The following is a 14754-nucleotide window of genomic DNA, read 5'->3' as shown; positions in this document are numbered from 1 at the left end:
CAATACACGTGGACTCGATTACCCCAAGGTTTCATAGATAGTCCAAGTATATTTTCTCAGGCTTTGCATGATTGTTTACAGTCTTTCCAACCAGACAGTGGATCAGTATTGATACAGTATGTGGACGATTTATTACTGTGTTCAGATTCACTGGAAGCATCTCTGAAGGATACGAAACAGCTCCTGTTTCATCTTTCAGACACAGGACACAAGGTGTCCAAAGACAAGTTACAATTATGCCAAACTAAGGTAAAATATTTGGGACACTGTCTAACACAAGGACTGAGACACCTGACCGCTGATAGAATCCAAGCAATTAGAGACATGACTCTGCCACAAACCCAGCAACAGATCAGAACGTTTTTAGGAATGTGTGGGTATTGCCGTAATTGGATCCCAGGGTTTTCCATTTTGGCGTTACCTTTGCAGGTCTCCTCAAACAAACCTGATAGGATTTCGCATACAGACGAGTCCGAAACAGCATTTGAGAGACTCAAACAGTGCCTAACGCAGGCACCAGCACTAGGTATGCCAGACTATGGGAAACCCTTTGAACTATACGGAACAGAAAGTGCTGGTTGCGCGGCAGGTGTACTAACCCAAAAACACGGTGATGCCAGCAGGCCAGTTGCATACTACAGCGCTCAGCTAGACACGGTAGCGCGATCCCTCCCCACATGCTTGCGAAGCGTTGCTGCGATAGCATTGCTAGTGACAAAAAGCGAAGACATCGTGCTAGGCCACAACCTCACAATCCATACGCCACATGCAGTATCAGCCTTATTGAATTCTGCCCAAACCAGACACGTCTCATCAGCGAGGTTTACAAGATGGGAATTGGCACTAATGGCCCCCGTAAACATCACCATAAGGAGATGCAGTGCATTAAATCCTGCAACGTATCTCCCAGGTGTGCCTGGTCAGGCACAAAGGGTGGAAGGTGAGAGTGATGGGGAAGGAGGATTTAATACAAAGGAAGATACACATGATTGTATGGAATATTTGACCCAAAATTTTACCGCAAGGCCTGACATCAGTGACAACCCACTGGAAGATGCAGAACTTACGTTCTACACGGACGGTAGTTGTCATAGACAGTCAGACTCGGGAGACTTGTGTACTGGATACGCAGTCGTAGATGACCAAGACACCATAGAAGCGGAACCGCTAGGCCCACCTCACTCAGCCCAGGTTGCTGAACTGGTCGCCCTAACCAGAGCATGTGAATTGGCTAAAGGTAAGTCAGCCAATATCTACACCGATTCTAGATACGCATTCGGAGTAGTCCATGATTTCGGAGCCCTATGGCGTCTCAGAAATTTCATGACGGCCGCTGGTACACCGGTAGCGCATGCAGCTCACATAAAAAGGCTTCTAACAGCGATACAGGAACCCGACAGAGTGGCTGTTATCAAGTGTAAAGCACACACATATAGCCAAGACCCGGTATCACTTGGTAACAGCCGAGCAGACGAAGCTGCTAAGTTAGCAGCTGCTACCCCCATACAGACAGACACCACACAATTGATGGTATTTAATACCATTAACACACAGAAGTTGTGTGAAATGCAAAATTTGTGTTCCACACAGGAAAAGGCAGTCTGGAAGGCAAAGGGATGTGGCCAGGAGTCCTCAGGACTCTGGACGGATGGACATGGTAAACCAGTGGCCCCCAGAGCATATCTTCCATGTCTGGCTGAAGCAGCTCACGGGCTGACTCATCTAGGCAAGGAAGGGATGTGCAAATTGGTAAGAGCCTATTGGTGCGCCCCAGGATTCTCCTCTCATGCGAGTAAAAGAGCAATGTCATGCCTTACCTGTTTGAGAAAGAATATTGGAAAGGCAATACCTACAGAACCATCCCATATCCCACCTGCCGGCGGCCCTTTCCAGGTAATACAAATTGACTTTATACAATTACCCCCTTGTCGGAATTTGAAATATGTACTTGTTTGTATAGATGTTTTCTCAAATTGGGTCGAAGCATTTCCTGCGGCTACAAATACCGCTATGTTTACTGCTAAGAAAATTGTGCAGGAATTTGTATGTAGATATGGTATCCCTAGAATAATCGAAAGTGATAGGGGTACCCATTTTACAGGTGATGTCTTTCAAGGAATGTGTAAGTTGATGGGAATTGATAGCAAGCTGCACACTCCGTACCGTCCACAGGCGAGTGCGAAGGTCGAAAGAGTGAACAGCACTATTAAAAATAAATTGAGTAAAGTGATGGCAGAGACAGGATTGACATGGCCAGAAGCTTTACCCATTGTATTGTACAGTATCAGAACCACTCCCAGGTCCCCTCTTAATCTGTCTCCCTTTGAAATCTTGTTTGGTCGACAACCGCATGTTATGATTAACCCTCAGGATGATTTGAAATGTAACAATGAAGTAACTGTAAAGTACTTGATTAACATGAGTAAACAGTTAAGGAATCAAAATGATAATCTGAAGTTGGTGATTCCTGATCTACCTGATAGTAATTGTCATGAAATTGAACCTGGGGATTATGTAATGATACGGAATTTTCTACGCTCAGGTTGCCTTATTGACAGATGGGAAGGACCATACCAGGTCTTATTGACTAGCACTACAGCATTGAAGGTTGCTGAGAGAGAGACTTGGGTCCATTCATCCCACTGCAAGAAGGTTGCTGATCCAGAGAGGTCCCGTGATAAGGAACAGACGGTAGAGGTTGTACCACTGGAGTGTCTGTTCCAGGAGGACTGAGGCGGCACCTGAGCCTTGAAGACCGAGAGCTGTTGTCAACTCCCCACTCCCTTTTATTATTTTCCTCCACTTCCCATCCCCTCTCCCTCAAATTTCTTTTTCCTCCTTCTCATTTTTCTCCGTTTCCTCCTATAAGATGGACTTGCCCCAAGAGACTGTGATCCGGATTTTCCTGTTGACCATGATGTTGACCAGAGCAGTCTGTTCCGGCGAGAGTACCATGGAGGTCGATAGAGGTTCTGGAATGGGTTCTGATGATAAAGATGGAGGCGTAGTTTTCCAGGATCAACCTAACCAACAAGCAAAGGCGAGTATCAGAAAACGATCCGATAGCATTGACCATAGAAGAAATTGTGACGGATTGTTAGCTGAGGAAAACTGTATCTGTAGGCTCTGTAACAATGTCATTGAAGATGGGTGCATTAAGAAATGCCAATCCAGTTTTAATATCCATATGGACCGGCATCCATTGAGTGACTATCACTCCTTAGTGGGTAATGTGTTAAACAAAACAGATTGTTGGGTATGCTCTCAAGTACCTCAAGGTCATAGCAAATCAGGGCTAGTGCCATTTCCTTTAACGATAGGGGAGGTACTTGAGTTAAATGGTGGGAGACCGGTGGACAGGAGGTTTAATATCTCCAGCCCTCCTAGTTTGAAGCTCCACCAATACCATGTGGATAGGTCCCTATTATGTTTCAACATCTCCAATCCCAGAAAGCCGGGAAATTGGGAAGTGTCATGGAGTAACCACACCATGACCTTTTCGCATAGAGCAGATAGAATGCCTACAGATACAGAGCTTGTACGCCACATAGCCAGTAGAGGAAAATCTTTCCGGTATAGGTACACCTTAGGAAATAGGATTACGAGAGTTGGAGAAGTATCACCAGGATACTGTGCACATATCATACAACCTGATACGTGTATTAAGCAGATGGAAGAATTAGGGTTAGGAGATTTCACCTGGAAGGTGTGTAATATGGTTATGTCCTTCTCCGTCCCATATGTTCTCCCCGATGATGCATATTTCATATGCGGGAGAAAGGCGTACAAGTGGCTTGCCCCAAACTCTGAAGGATTGTGTTATATTGGAAAAGTATTGCCTGAAGTGATGACTGTAACACATGATAAAATGAAAGACATACATCGTGGTGCCCAAGCTCCTTATACTCACACCCACTACGAGCACGTTGTTAAAAGGCACCTGATAGAGAAGACAGAGCATCCGGCCTCTGATCTGATAAGTGAATCCACCGGGATTCAATTTTTAATCGCGTTAGATTTCACCCGCACCGCTAGAGGAGTGCTAAATTATAAATACATATCGGCGCTCGCAAATTTGTTAGATAATATCACTGAAATGTATGATGACACGTTTAGATATACTGGAAGGGAACTTCAAGCTTATAAAACAGAACTGGTGCAGCATAGAATGGTTCTTAATTACCTCACAGCAGTGACAGGCGGATATTGTGTTACATTGGCAACACAGTACGGCGTGAAGTGTTGCACGTATATCACGAATAGCACCGAGGATCCGGTCGAGGTCATAGACCAAAAGATGGACGATATTCTCCAATTGAAGTGGGAATTTCGCCGAAAACACAATCTCACTCTTGCTGCTGTAGGTAATGAGCTGACTGGTTGGGTGTCATGGTTGAACCCGCGAAATTGGTTCTCCGGTTTGGGAGACTGGGCTCAAGGAGTCATAATGGATGTTGGAAAGTTTCTCCTATGTATCTTAGGTGTTGTCATATCAATTGGCTTGATATTTAGATGCGGTCAGGCTTTAATGAAGTGCAAACATCGTACCAGGGTAATGAGTTTAAGGAGTGAGGAAACTGTAATTAACCTGGATTTGATTTATGACCCAATGACAGAAACAATGATGTGATGAAAATGCGATTTCTACGGTCCGTTTCTTTCACCTGTTTTTCTGCTTTTCTCCAAGATAAAAAGACCCCCTTGGACGAGGAAGTTGACGAGACGCTATACAGACAACGGATAGACCAAAGAAGAAGTTTTGACCACTTGAGATATGGACATTTGATGAACTTTGCCATGGATCCCCAGTTTCCCTAGAATTCTTAAACTTACGCTAGCCCAACATTTTTTGTAAATCTAATGGCATTGACAAAGCTTTTTGCTCACACCTAATGGGCAACACAGCGCAAAGAAGACGACTTTCAACTGATACCGAACAAAACTTCAACCGACAGATGTACATTAACCTGACATAGAATACCACCGCATTTACCGTAATTATGTCTTTTCTTCATTTCTACAACCCTCAGGTAATGACACACATAGTATAGGGAATACAGGCACAGATATCAGCAATCACATATTCCCCCATTCATGTATCATCAACTAAAATGTTCTCCCCATTTTGTTCAAAATCCGAAAAGAGCTCGGTAAAGTTTGACAGCCCATCCACAGACCCGTACCACGGGATAAGAAGGAATTCAAATGTATACTTCGCAATACCTCGAAGCTTGATTTACAACACGTACGGCACGATGATACATGACCCCCCCAAACATGGACTCATACACACATGCTTCTGCTATCTCACTAGGTCATACCCTCTCTTCCCACCTACTCCTCTCTCCTCCCTTACCCAACCATGGAAATGAATTAACCCCTGACATATATTTTTCTCCTTTTGAAATGTTTTCAGGAAGTGGCAGTTATTATTGACTGCCAAAGGGTGGACTGTCAAAGTCAGAAAAATCTCTCTATGCACACTACCATATTTTGCACCTCACACAGGTCCGTGCTGCGCATGCGTACGCTCTCCCGTACGTGCGCATACTCACAGTCGCGGGCACCCGCAGGCGCATGGTATGCGTATTTACGGTAGAGTTTATGCGATCGTAGCGTGCGACTCAATCATTACATATTTTCACTAATAATGTATTTTGTAGATCATGGTCCCTTTGATAGATTCTGAAAGTTTGGTTAATATAGAATGTTTATGAACAGAGGAATCCCTCTTTGTTTGATACGAAGGGTCAGACAGGAGTAATACAGTGGTGTTTAGTATCCATCGGAAGAATATTTAATTAGAAATATTCCGGTGTTGGTTTGAAGCAGATCAATCGCTCGTGCGAATAGTTATGGACATAAGAAGTTTATGAACATTTACTTTATTTGCACTTTATTACCCATGCGGCGGGAAACCCAGTTTCCCTCCCACCTGAGCAGTTGGAAATAGACATAGCCCACCTGTATGAATCAACCTATGACCTTTTGTTATAATGCGAAGCCGAATTCCTGTGTCCAATGAACAATGAGATTGTAGGGACCATTGAATTGTATTGTGTGTGGGGCATAAATAGGCAGGCCGACCATATCCAACTTCACTCTCTTCAACGGTTCTCATTGCTGATAATCGGGAGCTGGATATCGAGGCGCATGCGATCGTTTCCCCTTGTGCGTAAGTTTTCTCCGTAATCATATTGTCTTACTGTGAGCCATCATCTCTCTCTCTCTCTCTCTCTCTCTCTCTCGTATTTTCCTTTAATTGTATTGTATTGTATTGTATTTCCTGTGTAGTTTATCTGGTTAGTTGGTTTATGTTATATTGTAGTGTATCATTTGTACTGTGATTCCTTTTGCAAGTATAATAGTTATAATACATATAATAGGTTTTGGACCCTAAGCCCAGGTATCTGTGTATTCTTTATAAGGGTTAAGTATTCTCTGAGCGTCGGTGACGCTCAAGCAGCTTTGTAGTTAATCAAGTTACACCAGGTTGCACTTACACTCTGTCTCTACACTAAGGTATACTGTGTATCTCATCGTTAAAGGTATAGATATAAAGGTTTAACGTTGTAAGAGTCTGCACCGCTGGTGATCTCCTCGTGGTCCCGAGCGTACGCTACGCTATAGCGAATCATTACGTTAGTCGGCAGCCAATAGCGTGCCTGCCTGTGATCACTGGGCCGTAAGCGAACGTGACGCTTGAGCGTCTCGACTACGGTTGAGCGATCGCTACACAACTTGCGTACCCTTACGGTACTTCTTACGTAGACAGCGTACAGTGTTCTTAGACCTCTTAAAGTGTTTTATATACGATAAATATTTAGCTTTATCAATGTAGCCGCACAGCAAAGCTGCGTCGTAGAAGCCCCATGACCAGCTGCCCATGAAGTTCCCACAGAACGTGTGGAATGAGCTGTTACTGATGTAGGCGGCTATAACCTAACATGAAGGTAAGACTGACGTATGGTCAGTTTAATCCATCTGGATAAAGTTTGCTTAGAAGCTGGCCAACCCATCTTGGCAGCCTCATAGAGAACAAACATATCCTCTAACGAACTGTAGACGTTCAGGATACATAAACGCGTAGTGCGCGTACCACATCCAAAGTTCCAGAATCTTCTGTTAACATAGGAACTACTATTGGATGATTGATGTGAAAAGATGACACTACCTTTGGCAAGAAAGCGGGATTCGTCCGAAGTTCCGCTCTGTCATCATGAAACACCAACTGCGGTGGCTTGCATGACAAGGCACCCAAATCTGAAATACGCCTTGCCAAAGCTAAGGCTAGGAGAAAAATCGTTTCCCAAGTGAGAAACTTAATAACCACTTGTTGTAAGGGTTAAAAATATGAAGACTGTAAAAAAACAAAAAACAAAACCAGATTCAAGTCCCATGGCGCTGTAGGTGGAATGAATGGAGGCTGTACTCTGAGGACACCTTGCCGAAAAGTGTGTACAGACGGCAATAGAGCCAATCGTCTTTGAAAATAAATAGACAACGCAGATACCTGTACTTTTAGTGTAGATAAACGCAGTCCTCCATCTAACCCCGTCTGTAGAAATAACAAAAGTCGGGATAACTTGAAAGATGATGTCGGAAACTTCCGAGCTTCACACCAACCTATATAGGCACGCCAAATTCTGTAATAATGAGCTGCCGTAACTGGCTTCTTAGCACGTAACATGGTTGGTATAACCGATTCTGGAATGCCCTCTCTTCTTAAGAGGGCGGTCTCCACAGCCACCCCGTCAAACGCAGCCGCGCTAAATCGGGGTATAGGAATGGACCCTGTTGTAACAGGTCCGGACGTAACGGGAGCGGCCAAGGATCGTCTGCGAGTAGTCCGCGGAGATCCGAGAACCAAGCTCTCCGAGGCCAATGAGGCGCCACTAGTATGACTGTGGCGGACTCTCTTTTGATCCGATGTAGCAACAGAGGGAGCAGCGGAAACGGTGGAAACAGACACACTAGGCTGTACGGTCAAGCGATTGTGAGAGCATCCACCGCCACTGCCTTTGGATCTCGCATTCTGGACACATACTGGGGCGTTTGGCGATTGTGGCGAGACGCCATCAGGTCCACTTGAGGGTAACCCCACATCTGGACCAACATGTGAAACACTTCTGGATTTAATGCCCATTCTCCTGGATGAAAATCCAGACGGCGGAGATAATCCGCCTCCCAGTTGTCCACTCCCGGAATGAACACTGCCGACAATATCACTTGGTGGTATTCGTCCCAATTGAAGATTCGAGCTACTTCCCGCATTGCTATGCGGCTTCTCGTTCCTCCTTGTTTGTTGATGTACGCGACTGCCGTCGCGTTGTCTGACTGCACCTGGACAGTCTGAGACCGAAGCATGTGTACTGCTTGTCGTAGCGCATTGTAAATTGCGCGGAGTTCCAGGACATTAATAGACAGCAATCTTTCGTGATCCGCCCAGAGACCCTGGAGCTGACAATTTTGAACTACAGCTCCCCAACCTCTGAGACTCGCGTCCGTCGTTAGAATTATCCAATTCCAGGCGCCGAACAGTTTCCCTGCGGTTAAATTGTGTACTTTGAGCCACCAGAGTAGAGACACCCTTGCCCGTGGCGACAACCTCACCCTGTGGTGAATCTGCAGATGCGAGCCCGACCACTGTCCGAGCACATCCAGTTGAAATGGACGCGAGTGAAATCTTCCGAACTGAAGCGCTTCGAAAGCCGCCACCATTGTTCCTAAGAGGCGAATGCACAAATGTACAGAGACTGTGCGTGGCTTGAGCACTAATTGTACCAGATGGTGAATAATCTGTACTTTCTGTTGTGGTAGGTAAATTCTTTGATTTACCGTATCGAGAATCATACCTAGGAATTGAAGTCGTTGAGACGGAATTAGATGTGATTTCTTGAAGTTGACAATCCAACCATGGTGAACCAGTACATTGTACGTTAGCAGCGCATGTTGGAGAAACATCTGTTGAGACGGGGCTTTGATGAGCAGATCGTCTAAGTACGGAACTATTGTCACTCCCAGGGATCTGAGATGAACTATCATCACAGACATCACTTTGGTGAATACCCGAGGCGCTGACTAGAGGCCAAACGGTAGAGCCTGAAACTGGTAATGGTTCTAGCGTATTTCAAAACTCAAGAACCTCTGATGAGGTTGCCAAATCGGAATGTGTAAGTACGCATCCTTGAGATCTAGTGCAATCATGAATTCCTTTGGCTCTAAACCTGCAATTACTGACCGCAGAGATTACATCTTGAATCTGCAGTAAACGACGTACTGATTGAGACCCTTTAAGTTCAATATTGGCCTGACTGAGCCATACGGCTTCAGTACCACAAACAGACTGGAATAATAACCATGACCTTGTTGTTGTACCGGGACCTGAATCAAAACCGTTGAATCCAGTAGGGACTGAATGGCAATTTGCAGAACCGCCCTCTTGTCGTCCGAGAGAGGTAGTCCTGTCTTGAAAAACCGCAGTGGTGGAAGACAGTCGAACTCTATTTTGTAACCTCTCAACACTAAATTGCGGATCCACCCATCTGTGGATGTCTGGAACCACGCCAAATGGAACGTCTGAAGGTGTGCTCCCACAATTGGAGATCCGAGATGGGCTGGGAGCCCGTCATGCCACTGGCTTGTCGGTGACCTTAGCGTCTTGACGACTTGTGTTGGTTTGTTGGAAACCTCGACCCCGTCTACCAGGCGTGGCTGTTCCTCTGCCACGCCCGCGAAAGGGCGGAGGTCTAAAGGATTTGAACGCAGGTCCAGAGTATCTCCGTCTTGGTACCGTTGGAGGCAATGGTAAGAAAACAGACTTTCCTCCCGTGGCCTCAGAAATCCATTTGTCCAATTCAGGACCAAACAACTTCTCGCCACCGTAAGGTAACGCCTCTATACCTCTTGACCTCTGCCTCCGCTTGCCAAGAGCGCAGCCAGAGAGCTCGTCGTACTGTAATCAGTGACGATGAAATGCGAGAAGTGAGCTGACAGACGTCAGTAGAAGCTGTACATAGATACTCCGCAGCCTCACATTTGATCAGCAAGAAGTATAAGGTGATCGTCATGTAGGGCAGACTTGAGTTCTGTTATCCATACTATGAGCGCCTTAGTGACCCAAATGCCAACCAACCCAGGTCTCAGCAGCACTCATGCTGCTATATACATGGACTTTAGCATAATTTCTATTTTGCGGTCTGAAGGGTCTTTAAGCGTAGTAGCAGTTGGCACTAGTATGGTAATTTCTTTGTAAGTTTCGACACAGACGAATCAACCATTGGTGGATTCTCCCATGTACATGTCACCGAGTCTGGAAACGGGTAACTAGACTTAAATCTGCGAGGTATAGAAAACAGTTTATCTGGATTCTGTCGTGTTTCTACTAACATCTTATTAAGAGACTCCGAAAGAGGAAAACACATTGGAGATCTGTCGTTTAGTAAATAACACTTCATCATTTGTCAGAGGCTCCTCCGTTTCTGTAAACTTCAGAGACTGACGCACCGCTCTGGTGACATTATCAATGCCTGGGCTATTAAAATCATCACTATCTGACTCCACTTCGCCCTCCTCACCCTCATCTTGTGCCGTGAGGTCTGGCATGGAATCGTCAGAATGCAACATAGCCGAAACAGGTAAATCATAACACATATGAAATTTATCCCGTCTACCCAAAATGGATTTGGACCTTTCGCAAGGCTGAGACGCCTCCGGTAGTTCTGGCGGTCTCACCCTAGACTCAGATCTTGCCGCTTCCCACTCTTGTCGAGCGGCGGTCAATTCTGATTGCAACCCAGCCAGCACATTGGCTAGCATTTCCCATGGAGGGTCCGGGGAGGAAACTGGCTTTAAGACCGGAGCAGAAAATATATTCGTAACTGAATCCACAAAACATACTTTACATGTGGTAGATCCATCCAGTAACACTGCAGTGAACCTGCTTTTTAGTTTTTGCTGGTGCCTTACTCATTATGCAGACAGACAATACAATATACAAAAACAGACAATTGCACGACTCAGTAAAATAGTACTAAGGTGTGTGTAATATATATATATCTGGCCAAGTGCAGTACACGTGGCCAGTCCTATGAAATGTGATCCCAAATTCCCACTAACACCCCTGCACCTCCGGTGGAGTAGAGATGTAGTACTGGAACGTTCTGGAATCACAACAGGAAGACACAGGAAGCATGGTTAAAATGGCCCCCATGCCATGCTTACAGTATAATCACAGTACAGGTCATAATCTTTTAAACAGATATATAACCTTGGATAGTGTAACAAAAATCCTATGTATATTATCCATGCAGCCTAGCATACTGCTGCTTGCCCCCCCTCGTGCAGCTGGGACGGCCAGCGGTAGTGCGGGGCGGCCAGCGGGACGCGCCGGAGAACAGACAGCGGGAGGCGGGGAGCGCGGTCCCTCGTAGCGGCTTTGAGCAGCGGCGGCGGGCGCCTGTATGCTGTAAGAAACAGTGTCCCCATACAGCGGGGCGGCAGCGCGAGCTGACCGCCCCCCGTCCCCCAACATACCTGGACTCCTGTGCTGAGGCTCCGACGGGGCTTCTCTGTAAGCACCGGCCAGCCTTTCTGCAGGATGTCTGCTCTGGCTGTGAGGGTGCTTTTGGTGAGGACCGACACGCCACAGCTGCTTGTAGCAGCTTCCACTATCCCTGACCCTGGCCTTTTGGAAGGGGGAAAGGGATGTGGTATGAAAAAAGAAAAAAAGAAAAATATTCAAAATAATTGTGGACTAAGCCACACAAGCCTGTTGCTACTTGAGCACAGAAAAAACACTGAGGTACTCTGGGATATGGAGGGGTGCAGTGTTCTAAATTTAAATATTCAGTGCCCTGTTCCTGCGGAAGCCGTCCATATCCCAAGAGTACTCCAGTGACCCCTAGTGGATGAAAAAGAAAGCATAGGAGCTGAGAAGTGGTCTGTGGTCACCATCTGCAGAACAACTCCTTTATTGGGGGTGTCTTGCTAATTGCCTATAATTTCCACCTGTTGTCTATTCCATTTGCACAACAGCATGTGAAATTGATTGTCAATCAGTGTTGCTTCCTAAGTGGACAGTTTGATTTCACAGAAGTGTGATTGACTTGGAGTTACATTGTGTTGTTTAAGTGTTCCCTTTATTTTTTTGAGCAGTGTATTTTATTGTACAAATTATTTTATATAAATCCACATATATTCATTACATAAAGATGAAGCCACGCTCATCTGAGGCGGCTCCATCGCAGGCGGGCAATCCTGGCGTGACTAGGCGATCTGTCCGCCTAGTAACGCCGGGAGTGCACAGAGACGATCCCATTCTGAGCATCTCCATCCGGGCACGCGGATGAGACGCTCTCCATTCAAGTGACGCTCTCGGCGCTAGGCCCTAGTCACAGACGGAGCCGCGACTAGCGTGGCTCAATCTGTACTTACGTTTGCTTTCTCACAAAACTAAAGAATGGTCTCTTCCATGCACACACAAAGGGTGGGATATACCAAGCACTAAAATGTGGTCGAAACTCAAACACCTGCATTTCTTTTGGAGGTTTGCCGAAATCCCTATAAATATCAAGCTCCAGAAAACAAAATTTACTGCAGTTTGTACCATACAGTTAACACCAGCTATAGATAGCGTTTCCTATAGAAGCCTACAGGCTTTTTATCGCTGAAATCCCTGAAGATGAAACAAAGATCCTTCTCTATTTCCTTGTCATTAATCCAGAAGTCCTCACATTGCAAGGAACAGCAATCCCAAACATAATTATTCATGCATACAGCATTAATAAACGCCGCTACGCATGAGATAAGGGTGGGATTAGGGAGGCCAATGCCGGGATCGGCGGGATCCCGGGATTTGGGCCCAAAAATGCCGGGATTTGAATCCCGGGATTCACGGGATTACACTGCACATGTGCGGGAGGGAGTGTGTGTAAGTGATACTACTTAACACTTAGGCGGGCGGCAGCCATAGACGAACGCTGAACGCGGCGGCACTTCAAATGTGACGCTGGCCGCCAGCCAATCAGAGCTGGCGGACCGGCAGCCAATCGGGAGCGACTGCTGCGGCCGCTTCCCTGATTGGCTGCTGGTCCGCCAGCTCTGGTTGGCTGGTGGCCGGCGCTTCATTTGAAATGCTGCCGCGTTCAGTGTGTCCATGGCTGGCGCCCACCTAATAGTAAGTGGTACTTACACCCACCATCCCTCCCTCCCGCGCCGCTACCAACCCTCCCCGCTACCTACTGTACATCCTCCCGCCCAGCTACCTACACCCTCCGCACCGCTACCTACACCCTCCCGCCCAGCTACCTACACCCTCGTGCACTGCTACCTACACCCTACCTCCCCCGCCGCTACCTACACCCTCCCGCACCGCTACCTACCCTCCAGCGCTGCTCCCTACACCCTTCTTCACCAATCCCTACTGCAATCCCGGGATTGATCGTTTTTCAATCCCGAATCCCGGGATTGAAAAAACGGCCCGGGATTGGCCTCCCTAGGTGGGATGTATTGCATACAATACGTGCAACCCAAAACTCTTATAAGCCCTACACACTGGCCGATTTGTTTGAAAGATATGAGATATGAACGATCTCGTTCATAAATGAACAAGAACTCGTTCATATCTTTCAGTGTGGAGGCTCCAGCGATGAACGATGCTCGGCCCCGCGCTCGTTCATCGCTGGTCCCCCGTCGGCTGTACATGCAGGCCAATATGGACGATCTCGTCCATATTAGCCTGCACTTCAATGGAGCCGCGTGACGGGGGGAGTGAAGAAACTTCACTCCCCCCGTCACTGCCCCCCCGCCGCCGGGTCGGTCGTATCCGCAGTCGGGCAGCTCGGCGGCGGATCGGCCAGTGTGTAGGGCCCTTTACTGTTAGGGAATGTCAGATCATTCAATTAGTGGCTAATTGATTCCAGTCCCGAAAAGCAGACACTATCTGGGATTTGCAGGTGAAAGAAAGTCCCCAATAAAAGACCAGTTTTCCAATTGCAAAAAACACATGGATCTGGGAATTTATCACGTGTCCTATGTATTTGCCTGAAAAACGTTTTTTTTATGGGGGTGAAAATAAATGGGCTGCAATTGAATTGCCCGAAAAAAATTATCAGCCAAAAACTCACAGTACCTGAAAAATACAAACTTTACAATTGAATCCCCCCATAGTATTATTCAGGAATGCTACATTTGTGATTTGCAGTGTAAGGTTGAAAAGGACCGAGACAATGATAAAATATATAATACATACCTAGCATAATGGATGTTACATTGGCCTTCTCATAGTAAAAATGAGAGTCATAGACTTCTGCCTGTGAAGAAATAAAGCTTGGTTTAAATTGTAGCCTGGTTGATAAGAGTGACCAAAATCATTAAAAAGTACTGTTATAATATAAACATGATATTGGTTTATAGTGAAACCTGCATGATTGTTACCTCTTCCTTCGTGTAGCCCAGCTTTCGCCGTCTGCATACGATGACATGTTTCTCCAAAGATGATCTAGGCATTCTATGATTAGCATCATATGGACATATTGCAGTCTCCTGTGGGAGGGAGGAAGGGGGGCGGGGAGGGAATTAAAGTTTATCACTCGGATTGGGGGGGGGGGGGGGGGGGGGAAGAGTATGGCCAGTAAATCAACAAAATATAATTTCTAAACAGAATAGAAACATCCAGGCTGAACTGTATTGTATACATCCAGCTTTGCAGTACAGGGATTTGAGATTTGTGTAACCACTTGGGCCCATTATGCT

At 46.2% G+C, this 14754-nt stretch overlaps 1 protein-coding gene across 2 annotated transcripts in view; it reads right to left on the bottom strand.

Moving 5' to 3' along the window:
- Positions 1–14754, bottom strand: part of SNRNP48 (small nuclear ribonucleoprotein U11/U12 subunit 48) — a 60077-nt gene that overhangs the window by 24191 nt on the left and 21132 nt on the right. For both annotated transcript variants that reach the window (XM_063923112.1, XM_063923115.1), the window contains exons 2-3: positions 14437–14544; positions 14252–14312 (exon numbers count right to left, since the gene is read on the bottom strand). In XM_063923112.1, the coding sequence (XP_063779182.1) occupies positions 14252–14312; positions 14437–14544 (169 nt within the window). The remainder of the gene's footprint in view (positions 1–14251; positions 14313–14436; positions 14545–14754) is intronic.

The sequence above is a fragment of the Pseudophryne corroboree genome, chromosome 5, assembly GCF_028390025.1.
Source record: "Pseudophryne corroboree isolate aPseCor3 chromosome 5, aPseCor3.hap2, whole genome shotgun sequence".
In the NCBI taxonomy this organism is placed as follows: Eukaryota; Metazoa; Chordata; class Amphibia; order Anura; family Myobatrachidae; genus Pseudophryne; species Pseudophryne corroboree.
The sequence above is the reverse complement of the archived record's forward strand: the minus strand, read 5'-3'. Positions and strand labels throughout refer to the sequence as shown.